The sequence below is a fragment of the Chelonoidis abingdonii genome, chromosome 1, assembly GCF_003597395.2.
Source record: "Chelonoidis abingdonii isolate Lonesome George chromosome 1, CheloAbing_2.0, whole genome shotgun sequence".
Taxonomy (NCBI): Eukaryota; Metazoa; Chordata; order Testudines; family Testudinidae; genus Chelonoidis; species Chelonoidis abingdonii.
Genome location: NC_133769.1, coordinates 8,318,965 through 8,336,376, shown reverse-complemented (window position 1 = coordinate 8,336,376; position 17,412 = coordinate 8,318,965). Strand labels below are relative to the sequence as shown.

The 17,412-nt window shown below is 42.1% G+C and overlaps 1 protein-coding gene across 11 annotated transcripts in view; it reads right to left on the bottom strand.

Annotated features, from left to right (window-relative positions):
• GOLGB1 (golgin B1) overlaps window positions 1–17,412 on the bottom strand; it is a 127,145-nt gene that overhangs the window by 73,815 nt on the left and 35,918 nt on the right. For 8 of the 11 annotated variants that reach the window (XM_032803433.2, XM_075063949.1, XM_032803438.2 and 5 more), the window contains 4 exons: window positions 16,009–16,420; window positions 14,404–14,519; window positions 14,015–14,129; window positions 5,698–5,771 (listed from right to left, as the gene is read on the bottom strand). In XM_032803433.2, coding sequence (XP_032659324.1) covers window positions 5,698–5,771; window positions 14,015–14,129; window positions 14,404–14,519; window positions 16,009–16,420 — 717 coding nt within the window. The remainder of the gene's footprint in view (window positions 1–5,697; window positions 5,772–14,014; window positions 14,130–14,403; window positions 14,520–16,008; window positions 16,421–17,412) is intronic. The other 3 variants (XM_075063931.1, XM_032803437.2, XM_075063945.1) reach the window with 1 other exon arrangement.

The following is a 17,412-nucleotide window of genomic DNA, read 5'->3' as shown; positions in this document are numbered from 1 at the left end:
GTGAGCAGTCCAATACTTAATCAGTTCCATGCTGTAGTCTATTGAAAAACAGATTGGTTGGTTGGTTTGTTCACAGCTGTAATCATCACCCTTGGACTCAGCTGTTTAGTGACTTGCCACTGTTTGACACTTGAATCCTGCTACGTTAAGAGACTACATCTGCAGCCTAATGGAGATTACAAATCGTATAAGATACTAGATAAAAGCCTGAATGCAATCTCATGATCTATCCAGTTAACCTCAGGCACAAAAATATCAACTCCTAAGCACCTCCCACCAATCTATATGGTACCCTATTCCTTCTCTCCAAAGAGCAAACTCCAACTCTTCTTCCATCATCTTCCATACACACCAATGAGGGCTTTCCGAGCAGGCAGAGCACTGTGACTTAACCAGGCAACTCAGATTAAGCCTAGATTAATCAATATGGGTGAACATCAAAGTGTAAGTTCTGGTATATGTGAGCATTCACTTGTTGTGATATCAAGAAACATAAGATATTAAGTACAGTATACTGGTCAGACAAAGTCATTAGCCGAATATCCTGTCTTCTGACCAGTGCGCAATGCCAAGGTACCCAGAGCAAATGACAGAACAGTAATATCAAGTGATCCATCCATTTTGCCATTCACTTTGGCAAACAGAAAAAATGTTATGTCTTCCTAATATAAACTGTTGTTTACTATCGTATTACATTATGTTACCGGAATTAAATAACTAGATTTAGTGTGTGTTAGTGTTAAGATGTAAATACTGGAATTGTAAACTTATTGAAGAGTGACAAAGATTGTTTTGGTTATCACATTTTGTTATATATAGTTCACCATGCACAAGATTGGAGTCTTGGAAATGTAAAAGATTGCTAACTTCAGGAAATGTGTGTTCCGACAATGAAGTTCACAGACTCTGCATTTAATCAACAAAAGAAGAGCCCATGTGTGATGAAAAATTTGGAAGATTGCTTTCCAGAGAAAGCACTGTAAGAATGAAAAAGGATTGATCTGTATTTGAACTGTTTGGATTCTAGAAGCGGATCACTGAATAAGTACAGAGATCCTCGAATTACCTGGCGATCCTGAGGATACTTTGGAAAACTAAGCATGATTAGTCCTATCATCATTTTGGACTTACACAATGACACTGTTATTTATTTACCTGCTTTAACCTTACTAAACTCTAATTTCTTTTCTTATGATAAAATTTAGTTTTGTTTCTAGAGATCGATTCCAAATGTTTTGGTGTGAAGCAAGAGCTATTCTGATCTGGGTAAGTGACTGACTTCTTGGGTTGGGAATACACTAATGTGATGTGGAATTTGTGTAAGAGACCATTATCACAAAGTCCAATTGTAGCGCGTGGTAAGCAGGCTAGAGACTAAGTGGACTGTTGTGACCCCATGTAAGGCTAATACATTATCCAGAAGTGCACATTGCTATTGCTTAATGAAATCTATTTATAGGATACAACATCAGTTTGGTGTCTGCCTGCTTTCGACAGTCTGACTTAAATTGGCACTCATTGTTGCGAAAGCAATTCAGACAGTTTGACATGGTTAGTCAAAAGGATTACAATGTCACAGGCAACTGGTTAACAATTAGAACCAATGCTATTTAAGTTAAATTTAATACTGAGAGTTTAAGAGTTAAAGATTATCACATGAGTAACCACATATATGAGCATCTTGACTTGAAGACCTTAAAAAATTATGTAAAAAAGGGTTTATCTTTGGAAGAAAACCTCAAATCAGAATAGAGCTTTCTGATGGATTTACCAGAAGGCTGGACTCACACCCTGACCCAAGATGCTGCTACGGCGAGAAGTGTCTGTATGCTATCCTGCAGTATTAAAGCATGGACTGAATAAAGATTGAGAATACTTCATAGAATAATGAATATCAGGTTGGAAGGACTCGGAGTCATCTAGTCAACCCCCGTCTCAAGCAGCACCAATCCCACTAAATATCCAGCCAGGCTTTGTCAGCCGACCTAAACACTCTAAGGAAGGATTCACACCACTTCCTAGATAACCACCAGTGCTTCACATGCTCAAGTGCAGAAGTTTTTCTAATATCAACCTAAACCTCCCACTGCAACTTGACCACTACTACTTGTTTGACATCAGAACCTGAGAACATTTAGACCTATGTTGCAACTCCTTTCGGTAGTTGAAAGCAGCTTCAAATCCCCCTCAATTCTCTTCTGAGACTAAACATTCACATTCTCGCTTCAATAAGTCATTGTTTCCATAATCTTTTTTTTGCCCTTCGTTGACTCCTTCAATTTTTTCTACACCTTCTTGTAGAGTGGGTCAAAACTGAACGTAATCCAGATGAGCTCACAATGCAATAGAGGGAATGATCACGTCCTCGATCTGTTGGCATGTCCTACTTATACGCCCCAAATGCGTTCCTTCTTGCAACAAGGACAACTGTTGACTCATATCCAGCTCTCGTCCACTTACCCTAGGTCCTTTTCTGCAGAACTGATTCCTACTTTCGCGGCCTAGTCAGTAACAGTGAATGGGATTCTTGCCGACCTAATGCAGGACTTGACTTTCCTTGTGTAACCTCTACTTTCTTTTGGCCCATCCTATAATTGTTAGGTCCCCCTGTTCCTATCCCATCTCCGTTATCTACACTCTCTAGTTTAGTGTCATCTGCAAACTGCTGAGAGTTGCTTTCCTGTCGTCCTACAGATCATAATGAAGATATTGAACAAAACGCCCAGGACTGACCATGGGCACTCTGCTGATCTGGCTGCCACTGGAATTGATCATTGATCACTACCCGGCTGAGCCGAGATAATCAGCCAGTCTTCTATCACCTTATAGTCCGTTCATCCAGCCATACTCTTTAACTGTTGGAAGAATACTGTGGGAGACCGTATCAAAAGTTTGCTAAGTCAAGAATAACAATCATTGCTTCTCCTATCACAGAGCCAGTTATCTCCTCAGGAAGCAATTAGTTAGTCAGCTGAGTTGCCTTGCCGAATCATCTGACTGTTCTGATACTTTTTTCTCTTAAGATGCGTTCAGAAATCCTTGAGCGCTCCATGATTTTTCCAGGACTGAGTGAGCTGAGTGCTATCAGTTCCAAGATCTCTCCTTCCTTTTAAAGTGGAGCTACATTAGCTTTTTTCAGTCATCTGGCCCCCGATTGCCATGAGTTTTCAAATAATGGCCAATGCTCTGCATCACATCTGCCACCTCTTACACCTCGGAGCAGGCATTGCCTCATGATTTGTGCTCGTCCCGTTTTCTAAATAGACCCAAACCACTTCTTTCTCCACAGAAGGCTGTACGCTCATCTGTGCTGCCCAGTGCAGCAGTCTGAGTGACTTGTTATGAAGCAAGGCAAAAAATCACTGAGTATATTAGCTTTTTCACTCTCTGTCACTAGTTGCCTCGCTCTTCAGTTTCAGTAAGGGGCCCACCCTTTCCTTCACTTTCTTCTTGTTGCTAACATACCTGAAGAAACCCTTCTTGTTACCCTTTACATCTCTTGCTAGCTACAACTTCAAGTGTGATTTGGCCTTCCTGATTTCACTCCTGCATGCCTGAGCAATATTTTTATACTCCTCCCTGCTCATTTGTCCAATCTTCCATTTCAGACAGCATGACAAGCCCATTCTTTCCAGAAACTCTGTCACTGGCAATTGTTGCTGCTTTATGACACTTATCTTCTGCTGCTTTTTAGCCTGAGATGACAGGACCCAAGAAGTGCAGACGGCGGAGCATATTGTGGAAAGAAAGAGTAGAATGCGCTGCTCACAGACGGGACAGACTCTCCTGCCTCTCCAGAACTTCCTACTAAAACCTAGGAAATTAGCTGATCTCTTGGTTACATTCAGACAGGGATCTAGTTTTCTAAGACTCAGTGCATTAGGTCTTTCATTTCTAAAAGAGGTTCGCATATGGATTGACACAGACTTAAAAATAATTCTGTGATCTTAAGTCTCAGATCTTAATTCCCAGTACACACTGGCCAACATCACAAACCACCACAGACATTTGGCCATACTGGTAATTTGTGCAGAAGCAAAGCAAGACTGGAATAGCAAGGGTCTGTGACTCAGAACTGAGGCACATTAGCAAAGCTAGGGTAGGAAGGGTGCCCCCTCAACAAAAATAATGCAAATCAGGGGGCACAAGGAAACAGCACACTTTGTATTCAAACAAAGCTAGCAAAGCAGAAATGAGGCTGAAGTTAAATTTAAGCCAGTTCCAGCAATACCAGTCAATTAAGTATTACAGCTTCCCATCAGAGCAGGGAGGTAGAGAAATATGTAGCTGTGTATTATTTTATAGCAGCAGTAGCCCTAAGCAAACCTCTCAACAATCACTCTCAAAAGCAATGTAGAGACACCAAAAAGCTCTGGGAGCAAAACTGATGTCTGTTACCATAACGTACAGACCATACCATAGCAATACAGGCCACTGGGGAGTCATTCAGCATCACAGACTGCTCCATTAGGCACGATCTCCAACCCAAAATGCAAGACTGCTTTTACCCTCATGAGTGGCAACGTCACTCATATTTATACAAACCAGAAAGAGGATGGCTGTCCAATTGAGATTAGATCTGGGCATGAGTCCAGCCTCCCTGTGTTGGATTCATATTCATACAAATCTCAGTCTAAAATAAAGATTTGATAAAAGATGCTTAAATGGCAATGGCCCTCCCCATTCCCAGCACTGGGCCCCATCTAATCTGTAGCATCTTGCGCAGGGTGACCATTAGTAGTAAAAAGAACCAAATAAAGTGGCTTTGGTACATTCCAAAATGGGACAAACTCCCCCTTGCTTTTAAATCAATGACTAATAAAGAGTTAGACAGTGGCAAAATGTGAACAGTCATCTAAAACACAAACATAACCAGAGGAATAACCTGATAGCTTAGAGGCTGTGAGCCCCATGCCACAAGCCACTCACTCTTCCAAGCCAACAGGAGACGGGAGTGCAGGGTGGGCAGTGGTATTATACCATCACCACTGCACTCCTGCTAACTGGTTGGAATGGAAGACGGGGTTTTGGAAAGAGCCCCGACCTTGCTTTCAGCTAAATTCTTAATGCAGGTGTTTGGGGGCAAAGAACCCCTCCCCACCAACCAGCTAGTCTATCCAGCATGGAGTGAGGCAACAAGTGGTCCCCTAATATTACTACTTTTGCCCTCATCTACAGGTTGTTTGTAAGGTCATCATACCATGAGCTGTTCACCATCGAATGAACTGTGCAAAGGTTCCATCTCCCTGCTCTAAGTAATAGGGACAAAAATATTTCTCTTCTATGAGAGATCTCTTATAAGGCAATGGGAGTGCATGAGGCTGAAATGCAACCTGTAACACAAAGTTAAACCTTTAGAGTGGTGCTTCCTAGGACCTAGATCAACTTGGTATCAGCTGGACACAGGACACCGCAGAATGGAAATATGGCAGAACAGGGAGCAGTTGTGTGGACAGGGAAGGTTTGACAACGGATGAAGGGGGCTTAAAAAATCCCACATAACTAGTAAACAGGGATGGGGTTTGCTTTCCAGCCAAGTACAAGCTGTATTTGGAGGCCATTTCCACATTAATCCGCCTAATAATAACCTAGCAAAGAGGATTGTTAGAAGAAGACTCAACAGCTTATGGGAAGCAGTTTAAGGTCACGCCCTCAACCTATTTTAGGTTTTGTTCAGTCTGGCTGCTTGGTCATTACCTGGTTTGAATCCACCATGCTCATCACAGCTTCATGCTGAGCCTCCAGGAGGGTATGTTGAAAGCACAGGGTCTCTGAAATGTTCACAAACAAGTGGTCATTAACCTTCAGAGAAAACACTCTTCTCCCTGAGTGAGGGAAGCAATCTCGTACTCTCCAGAGAGCAGGGTCCAGGGCTGTCCACAACATGCAAGGAGGAGGAGATATGGAGTCAGCCCAGGACAGAGCATTACTTCAAGCACTCTTCAGAGAAAGGTTAGGATTGCCTTGGCAGAGGCATGTCACCAGGACAGAGTACTACTTTGGGCACCTTTCAGAACAAAGCTATTATTGTCCTGGAGAGGGAAAGTAAAGGGCAATCGGTAGAGCGGATAGGCCTCAAGAATGTTTGCTGTGAGGAAAAAACCCACAATCATTCTAACAGAACTCTTCACATTTCATTTTGATAAAGTGAAATGAGAAACTATTAGAAGGGTTATTAAATTAAATAATTTATCTGAATAAACTGGAATAGGGTTCAAAATGCAAGGGCCTTAATTTAAAAGTGAGGATGTTAGAAGAAAGCACACTCAATTTGCCTCAGTGACTTTCTGTAAACTGGCACCTAGATACTATAGTGATGGACACATTACAAAAACCTAGACAGAAACAGAAACCAGGATAAAAGTGCTGATCTATTATATTTGTAGGTAATGATTTTAATGAATAAAGAATTTACTTTCTTGATTCATTACTGCAGGCAAGGAATTTCCATCTGGATCTAGTATTGTTTGTGACAAGTTACTGTCCAGATTTTATCGTGACTGATTTTTAAATGTGTATCCTCTAATACATTCTCCTAGAGCTATGCCTGCATAAAAGAGGTAGACATGTAACCTGTTCATTTTCATGCTGGTGCCTGAAAATGAACAGGTTACATGTCTAGCTCCTTTTATGCAGGCATAAATTCTATTAAAGATGTTGCCTCAGCCTTTTAGCAGTATAAAAGGCCAGTTAAGATGCAATTTATGCAAGGGTTTTTTTTCCCCCTCCAGCAACACTAACTTCAGCACATTGCAAAAACAGCCTTTTTTCCTGGTTAAACACCTTTTTTTTCTGGTTAAACACAGTTTTCTATTATAGTGTAAAATATGATAACATACAGAACCAGCCATAGGACCAGGCTAACATTGTTGTGGAAACCTTAATTTCTGCACTTCCTGGCTCCAAATGTACAACTTTAATATCGCATTAATGTAGTGAGATAGCGGTTGTTCATTTGGGTTTTTTTGTCTGTTTGTTACATTTAGAGTTGACATCAGAGGACAAATATTTGCTGAAGCAACACCTAACGTGCATTTTGAGAAAGCCCTGATGAACTACTCCCTCTGAGATTTGTGAGGTTTTTATATCACACTGGCTGGCTGGTCTGCTTTTCATGCTGATGATTCATTTTCACTGGATTCATCTCACGCTGAACTTTGCCAGGGATAGCCATATCCTTTTTGCCACTTAGTGGATCAAGAAAATGCTACATATTTTGTAATGTGTTCACAGAGTGAAGATGAACAGACATTTCATAATCTTTGGCATCTATACCTAGTGGTTCTAGGGTGACCAGATGTCCCAATTTTATAGGGACAGTCCCAATTTTGCGTCTTTTCCTTATATAGGCTCCTATTACCCCCTACCCTCATCCCAATTTTTCACATTTGCTGTCTGGTCACCCTATGTGGTTCTCAACCCAGACACTGTTTTACCAGGGCTGGCCTTACCATGAGGTGAACTGAGGCAGCCGCCTAAGGTGCCAGACTATGTGAGGGTGCCACTAAGACCCAGAGTGTAGAAAACTGTGTCTGCTGCTGGTGCATATGTATTCTCTCTACTCTAGATGCACAGAGATGGTGGAGTGCTGTGCTGGAGGAAGGAGGGCACAAGAAACATAGCAGGCAGGCAGGAGAAAAGGAGAGAGGAAATAACAGAAAGCAGCAGGAGCTGCAGAGAGAGAGGAGGAGGAGCAGCCTCTTATGTACCTCCCTAGTACTCCCAGGAGCTGGACTGACTCACACCAGCTTCTCAGGGAGCTTCCTGTTTCCTGCTGCCTCCCTGAACCCACCTGAGGTGAACAGGCAGTCAACTGAAGTAGTAGGGGGAGACAGTTAGGCCCTTAAGACACTGATATCTTCCCTCACTCAGACCCTGCTACCAGCCTGCTTATTTGTCCCCTTCAATTGCATGTTAAGAGCCACTATAGCTGGCACAGCACAGCAGTCATAAGTGAAAGAAGAAAACGCCCCTCTGGGGCATCATTCAGAAAAAGAAAGAATTGGCACAGAACAGCAGTCATGAGTGAAAGAAGAAAACGCCCCTCTGGGACAGCATTCAGAAAAAGCAAGCAAGCAAAGGAAGCTTTTCTGTCTAAGCAGGAAGGAGCTCTTCTGAGATACATAGACACAAATGTTCATGGTGAGCCTTTCGGTCCAGAGGATATGAGTGGTGAGGAAATGCCTGATCTTCCAGTTAGTCAGAGTGCAGGTGACCTGCCAGCTACTGCAGCATCCATATCTCCATCCCAAATGGATGTAACCATGCACATTCCTGAAGAAAAGTGTAGATCAGAGAAGAGAGTGTGTTGGAGGCGCAAAAAACAGCTTCTGCTGAGTTTAGTTCCTTAAGTCTAGATGATTCAGGACTGTGGACCCACTTGAGCAGTAGTCTGGGGGACTTCATGGTACTTCATGGGCCCCAGCAAGTGAAAAACTTCATGCTCCCCAAAGACAATAAAAAGTTTCCATCCAAGACATTACTGGTGTGAAATCCCTAATGGTGACAAAGTGCACAGGCCATGGCTTATGTACTCAAAAACCCAGAATGCTGCATAGTGTTTTTGTTGCAAACTCTTCCAGTCTAATGTTCCAGCCACATTGGGTTCTACAGGAACAAAGGACTGGAAAAATCTGGCTAGAAATCTGGCATCAATCAAAGCAGCACACCAGAGAGAATCTCCCATAGGTGGAGAGTGAGAATATACTAAGGTTAAGGTCACTCATGTCAAGTACTTTTCCCCAGTTGAACTTTAGTGTCAACAAGTGGGCACCTGCACTGTTACCCTTTCTAAGCTTATTCCTAGCTTAGACCTAATAGCGCGCCACAGCCAAAATATAGTGCTTGCACACTTTCATTATTCCCAAACCTTCCCTTGGGGCAACCCAAAGACCTAAACCCCTGGTCTTAAAACCAAAGGAAAAAAACCCATCCCCCCCTCCTTTCTCCCCTCCCAGCTTTCCCTTCCCGTGCGTACCCTGAACTGCCACTGCATCCAAACTCCTTGATCTAAAAACAGAGAGGAAAATAACATTCCCCCCTCCCTCCATTTCCCCCCACCCAATCCCTGGGAGTTCAGACCCATCCCTTGGTCCTTTAACATGGAGAAAAAAAAAAAATCAAATCAAGGTTCTAAAAAAAGAAACTTTAATTAAAGAAAGAAAAAAATAAAATTCTCCTGTAAAATGGAGAATGTTTACAGGGTAGTCAACGATATAACGCCTAAGAGACTCTCCCCCTAACCAAAACCAAGTTACAGCAACAAGAGGAAAACTCCTCCAGCCTTTTCTAAGCTAGTAACTTACTATTTGAAGCAGGAGACTGTTCAAAGAAAGATTGGGACAACTGGGGTGCACTCTGGCCGCTCTTATGCCCAAGAGCGAACAACCAAAACAAAACAAACAGCGCAACAAAACTTCCCTCACCAAGATTTCAAAGTATCTGCCGCCCCCCACTTGCTCCTCTGGTCAGTGTTCAGCCAGGTTTACTGAGCTTCTTAACCCTCTACTAGGTAAAAGAGACATTAACCCTAACTATCTCGTTTATACACCACCACCGATGATCACATCAAGAAGACGTTTACATCAAGTCTCTTTACCGGACAATGTTCTGAAGGCTCATTTGCCATGTGTGAGAATGCTTTGCTACCAAAACCTAGCACTGTGTGGCACTCCAGATCCGCTGTATGTCGGCAAACAATGAAACTTCCTTAAAATTGTGGAGCTGATGGCTGATGTCTGATGCTAACTACTCACGAGCATCTAAGAAGAGCACCACCAAGACAATACACCACACACCACCCCTTGGGGAAAAACCATCTCAAATGAATCCACACAGTTACTGCGAAACAAGTCAAACAGAATGTGGTAGATCTCTCGAAGTCACGCAACGATACTCTGTTATCCTGGACTGGCACACCTGAACATCAGCCATACGGAACAAAGAACTTTAATGTGCATTTTGAACACAACAGAACTTGGACAATGTCTCTGCAATGTGACTGCAGAGGAGCATTCTTCTAAATTTATTGACATGATGATACTACATGAGCTGGTATGACAAATTGCTTCTTAAAAAGCTGAGAAGAACCACAGGAATGAGATAAGCTGACATAAGAAGGTCAGGGCTACGATAATGTGCACATGAGAGGAAAAGAACAGAGATGCGACCAGTATCCGAGAGTTAAACCTTTGAGCTTTTTTTTTGTCCCATGCAGCTCTCATTCATTGAACTTGCTACATCACTGACCACCATCAACTTCTAGTTAGGCTGCTGAATTTTTTAAATGTAATTCAAAGCATCTATGTATTTTTCTCTGCATCAACTCATTGATGGCAAATTTTGAAGCAACATCTGAGAACATCCTCTCTGGCACTGAAACCACTGAGTGCCACACGACGGGAAAGTCAAGTGAAGGTGATAAAGCCTATCAAACACCAAATTGGGAAGCTAGATGATGCCATAATTGCCATTAGCGAGGATAATGCTATGACAGGAACTGTTTGTGGAAGACCAGTGGCAGAGGGAAATGGAATAACCAGAAACATACATAACTTCAAATTTCAGTGTGGCTTAGTGTTGTGGCATGGCATACTGTTTGAAATAAATGTTGTAAGCTAGAGACTCCAAGGTGTTGACCTTGATATATCTGGAGCAATGGAACAACTGGACAAAGCAAAGTCATACCTACAGTCTTACCGGTCAGATGAGGCATTTCAAAATGTTCTGAAGAATGCACAGAAGTTGGCAGAGTAACTTCACACTGAAGCTATCTTCCCACCCATTCAAGAGTACAAGAGTCACCAAAGAAGACAACATTTTGATTACGAGGCATGGAATAATCCCTCAAGAGACCCCAAACAACAATTCAAAGTTGAATTCTTTAACCAGGTGCTAGATTGTGCAATACAGTCAAGCTGAAGAATGTTTCATGCAGCTCAAGGAACACAGCAGTATATTTGGGATGTTGTATGATATTCCAAAACTCCTCATTATACCCGAAGAAGACCTACACCAGCAATGCAGGGCACTAGAGACAGTGTTGACACATGATGACATGAGCAATATTGATGAGAGTGATTTAGGTGATGAACTGAAAGCCTTTTCAAGATACATTTCAACAGGATCAACTCCAAAGGCTGTTCTGGAATATACGTGCACAAATAAGATGACCATGTTCTTTCCAAACGCTTTTGTTGCTCTGCGCATATTTCTAACACTTCCTGTAACAGCTACCAGTGGAGAATGCAGCTTCTTCAAGCTGAAGTTAATAAAAACACATCAACGCTCCACAATGACACAGGAGAGGCTGGTTGGCCTTGCAATTGTCTCAATAGAGCATGAGCTGGCCCAGACTGTGAACCTTCAGCAGGAAGCAGTTCAGATCTTTGCAATCAAGAAGGCACGGAAAACATCATTTTGATTATTCAAACAGATAATACCAGTGTTTAGTATGCAGACAAGAAAAGTTAACTTTCAAACACCTGAACAGCAAAAGTAAGTAAGTGTTACTGAAAATTTTTGAACAAGGCATTTTAACTTGTTAGTTCTCCTTTATTGTGGTAGGTAGCAGAGCAGTACAATGAGAGGAGTAGAATAGGAAGAAGGTAGAATTGAGACCTTTCAAAGTTTTGGCCCAAGCGAGAGGGCATGGGGGGTGTCATTTCAGCTCCCCGCCTCAGGTGCCAAAATGTTGTGGGCCGGCCTTGTGTTTTACTCTGAGATGAACTTGGTTTTGTAAGTTTTTTTCATGAGAAATTACCAACTGGTGCTTAGAAACCAGCTTTGTCTTGTCAAGGAGGCGGGAGAGAAAGGTGAAAATGACAGCCTGTGTATGGGTCAAAAGCATAGAGGACATCTGTTGACTGCTCTGTATGCAAGAATCACAGGAAGAGCTGAAGGTTTCAATGTGGGCACAAGACGGCCAGACAACTAACAGGCACAATGCATTGTCATGCTGATTTAAATTAAGACCACAGTAAAATTTTCAAAATGCCTAAGAGCTTGGCTACACAGTGCATTACTATGCACAAGTTGGGATGTAAATTCTAGTGCACCCAACTCTACCATTCAGTAACTGGCCCGCACTAAAAGTTACTTAATGCACACTGACATAGTCGTGGAAATACTCACTACATCAATGTGCACTAAAGAACTTTTTGATACTAATGAACATTCAGTGTACGCCCTCAGGGTCAAAATTATACAAGAACGGCCATACAGGGTCAGACAATAGTCCATCTAGCCCAGTATCCTGTCTTTCGACAGTGGCTGGTGTCAGATATTTGAGGGAATGAACAGAACAGGGCAATTTATCGAATGATCCATCCCCTGTTGTCCAGTCCCAGCTTCCAGCAGTCAGAGGTTTAGGGAGACTTGGAGCATGGGGTTACATCCCTGATCATTTTGGCTAACAACTACTGATGGACCTATTTTCTATGAATTTATCTAGTTTTTTTAACCCAATTACACTTTTGGCCTTCACAGCATCCCCTGGCAACAAATTCCACAGGTTGACTATGCACTGTTTGAAGAAGTACTTCCTTGTGTTTGTTTAAACCAGCCGACTAATAATTTTATTGAGTGACCCTGGTTCTTGTGTTATGTGAAGGGGTAAATAATGGACAGTGAGTGCCCAACATGCTGGTGTGCACTAGAATTTACACCCTAGTTGGTGTGCATTAATGCACTGAGTAGAAGACAAGCCGTAAGTGACTTTTTGGGGGCATGGATCACTGTTTACATTGCACTCCCCATCAGTACCTCGCCTGCGCTGGGAAGCCAATGATCCAACCAGTGGACCAAATTCAGTGAAGAATCCCAGTCACGTGCCACATGAGGCATGTTATGCATATGCTAAGTAGTAATAGTGACTTTTGAAAATGGAATTTAGCTAGTTTTGCAAATGCTACCTCTTATATATCCTAACAAACCATTGGTAGGAATCTCAGAAGCTGAGGAGAACGTGGGCAGATAATCTGGACTCAAAGGGAAGGGCAGAGGTAGGTGTTCATGGGTATTGTACAGATAGAAGGGCAAAAATAGTGGTATTACTTCCACAGCAGAATCTCAAGAGAAGGGCACCCCACAAACTCCAGAGTGATGGGGAGCAGAAGGAACCAGCCACTGGAAGATGTAACAAACCCTTTCCTGTACAGCCTGTTATTTCATCTCACTGTTTCTTCTAAAAATATACTCCTAGATTCCAAGAGTCATCTCCAACCCACCCATAGAAAGCCATGGACCACCCATCTCTTCAAAGCTGCATTACCACACTATCAGAACTGTGACTGTTTTCAGTCTACACTCTCAGATATTCATTTAGCTTAAAGCAAGATCCATCAGATTCCTCCAGATGGGTATGTGCTCTGCACTCCTCCAGTGACATCTGTGAAAGTCTCCTCTCTATTTGGGAGTCAGTACCTTATTTATTCCTGTATATTATCATACATTATTTTATAGCACCCAGAAGTATGTTAGGAGCACACTGCCTTGAAATACAAAATTCATTCCAACAGACTTGGACATACACATTATAAAATATCAACAGAATTAGAGAACTCTAATAATTAATTAAAACCATTAACCTAAATACAATATACGCTGCATTCCAAACTCTGTATCCTGGCCTCCCCATGTGACCTGATCAGCCTCACATTTCCCCTATCCTTTCCTTGTCCAAGCCCACATGTTCTCTCCTTTTGCCATCCTGATCTTTACTTAGATTATCTTCTCCAATCATTACTTGCTATCACAAGTGACTGATTTTGGGCCATTAAATGATGTGATTTAATCATTCCAGCAGATTGACCCACTAGTTTGGGAATCTTTTTTACTCTTTGCTCACAGACTGAAATTTAAATTGTTTCTCTTGCCCTCAGAATTAAATTCCAATTATAGTTTCTGGAAAGAATTAGAGAGCAGTTCTGAAATCCTCAGCAGAGAGCGCTGATTAATCCAGTAATCATGGGTGTGTTTATTAGCTAAAAATAGGCAGAAGGAAGTGTAATTATACCATGTTCAGCCTTCAGCCTCTCCAAGGCTGCAGTGGGTAGGAATAAAGTCCTCTTCTCATCCTCCTGCTCCATCACATTTTTCTGAGGAGGTATTTCATTCTGCTCAGAGACTGGCTGGAGAGCAGAAAGATAGAAAGTTACCAACAGTTTTCTCACAGGTATTAGACCTCATTCTTTCAGTTACACTTTCGACAAATCCATTAGTAACTTCTAAATTCCCCTGACTGATCCATACTAGTTTACTCCTTTTGCAGGCAGTTTCATAAAACATCTGCCCAGACTGAAGAAGTTTGCAAAGAGACCCTGTATTAACCTTCTCAGCCAATTTGATCAAGAGAAGGTATTTCCATATTCTGCACTCTCTTTTTGATTCTTAGGATACAATTACCTTTAGCGATTGTACCTGCTCCTCTGACTGAGAGACCTGCATCACTAGTTCAGACTTTAACAATTTTAGCTCAGTCTGGCAATGGACGAACTCCTCAGATTTTTGCGTGAGCTCATCTAAAAGAAAAAGTTAAATGTAAGTATACACATCTCTGCTTGTGTGTGAGTAGATCTACTTTAGATGTATGCACACTGGAATATGGAACCTTTCACTGCTCAGTCACTGCTTCTACTCTGGCCCCAAGCGGTAGCTGCAGGAAGTCCATATCACCTGACAGATCTATATTAAATAAATGAATCTAGTTCCAGTTCTTTGTGGATATGAGAGAACATCACAGAAAATACCACAATCGTTTGCCAACCAAAGGATCAGGGAATGCCCTCTCAATAGAGAAGCACAGGACTGAACAGACAAGGAGATGGAACATTCCTCTTAAAAGGATTTAGACACATTGTCAAGGAAGATTGCAGAGTGGCTACAAGTGTAAGTCTGGACTATCTAGCTAGACGTTTCACCCATGCTCACTCATTACCATGGCCGGAAAGAAAATTATGATTATCTTGTCTGATCTCCTGCATAGCAAAATCATTTGTTTTCCAATCAAGCAATTCCTGCATCAAGCCCATAATCGCCAGTTGGGCTAAAGTAGATATCTTCTAGAAATATATATTTAATCTTGATTTAAAATGGATTTCAAGTGATGGGCAATCTAGCACATGCCTAGGTAAATTGTACCAGCAGTTCATTACCCTCACTGTTAAAATACATACTTCATTTCTAGTCTGAATTTGTCTAGTTTCAATTTACAGCCATGGGATCTTGTTCTGCCCTTGTCTACTAGATGAAAATGCCCCCTACTACCAGAAATCTTCTCCTAATGTAGGTACCATGCTCATGTCACCCCTTAACTTTTTCTCGGATAAACTAAATAGATTGAGCTTCTCTAGTCTCTCACTGTAAACCAGGTTTTTCTTGGGATGTCACCAATGTGAAATCTAATCAATTTAAACAATGAGTTAAAAGTAGTTTCAAGTACGTCTCCCTCAGTCCCTCTGCCAATTTTTTTTTGTTTTAGCATTACATTTTCCCATATTTCCAAAAAGAGTAACTGACTATTCCAGGAAAACAATCTGATCTTTGTTATAAATCACCTTAATTAATTGTTAGCTGCAACAACAGTCCGTTAAATACTTTCAGAGAGAAGAGGGATTGCTAAGTCTGAGGAAGTGTATATTCACCCACGAAAGCTTATGCTCCAATACGTCTGTTAGTTTATAAGGTGCCACAGGACTCTTTGTTGCTTTTACAGATCCAGACTAACACGGCTACCCCTCTGATGCTAAGTTAAGGATATCCTTTAAATCATTTTTATAAAATTAATATGCAAACATCACTAAAATTTGAAAATAACTAACTACAGCTCTGAAAGGCTGAAACAAGACTAAGGATTCCCATTAGCCTGGGAGCCAGGAAAGGTTTATTCTTCCTCTTGTCAAGATATTACCTGCCCCTTTCTAGAGAATTGCCATTAAAAAAAGCACACAAATCAGAACCACAGAGAGGCTTCCAAGGTGCTGACTCGATCCAATTGCTACACTTGCTGACCTTGCAGGTGTTGTATGGTAGCAGAGTTTTCAGTAGACTGCACCAGCAGCCGATCAATATCCCGCAGTAGCTGACCATTCTGGGCTAAGAGGGCATCGTGGCTAGTTCGCAGCTCTTGCTCAGCCATCTGGAGGTAAGCAATATGCAGCTTTTGCTCTTCTACCTCCAGCTTGTGTTTCTGGTCTTGAGCTCTACATTCAGATTCCAGGTCAGCCCGAGTTCTTCCTGCCTGCTCCAGCTGCTCCGAGAGATACTGCACCTCCTCCTGTAACTGATGGAAGGACAGCTTCTTCTCAGCCAATTCCAGCTCCATCTTCTCCACAAGGCTTTGAGACTCCTCTCTCTCTGCATCAAACATTTTCTTTAAGGAGCTCAGCTCTGCCTCCGTCCTCTGACACTGGTCCAAGAGAGTCTGGAAAAGGAGATGGGAAGGGAGGGACTCAACCAGAAGGGAAAACAAATTGATTCCTCCTTTAGACCCTAAGGCACTGGGCAAAAATAGGTCCATGCCAAGTACACAACTTAAACAAGAGGCAATTTCAACTAGCCAAGGGACAAGACACGAGAGGAAAGGAACAACACATGATGGAGATTCTAAACCTCCACAGGAAGAAACACTGTCTTTTGACTCCTACAGGAATATCAAAACTCTGCTGAGAGACATCAGAACTCTGAAGCAGAGTGAAGAAAAAGAGAAATTGTAAGCTGGAATTAACGTCCAAAACACTCTCCTTCTAGGACACTCCAGCACAGAGAACATAACCTCTGCTTAGACAGAAAGGCTAGATAATTGCTTGCTTAGAATTGCTATTCTCTGAAGAGATAAGTGCAACCAATTCCCAACCCTAGCAAAAAGCCAGGTGGAAACAACTAAAAAATCAAAGTTCTAAGGCATTCGGGGTAGCAGGAGTGATTCTTGCTTTTCTTGACTCCCAAGCACCAGACTAGCATGACTGGCACTGCAATGACCTTTGTATCACAAATGCCAGCTCCTTTGGCGTGCAAAGTAGGCATTGCATAGGTACAGGTTTGTCAGTGAGGAAACATTGTGAGGCATAACCTACGCTTAGAGAGCTCAGTCCCCACAGTTCTGTAAACAACTCTGCCCCAGCAGGAGCAAGAACCTTCCACACACCTCCCTTAAGCCTAGGATGACTTGCATGAATGGGAGGAAGGGGACTGAACTGGTGGAAGCAAACAAAATCATTTTCTCTCTCCATGAAGTTTCCCTTGCCTGAAATATCATTATCCTACCAGTGCTTCAGGAAAAAACATGATAGAGGAGAACTGGATTTCTAATGTAAAAACTATGCAAAACCAGCCCTTTCAGGCCTCTTTAAAAGAGAAGCACAGTGGCACAAAAAGCAATTTTTTCTTTTTGCGTTACTTTAATTTTGTCCCCTA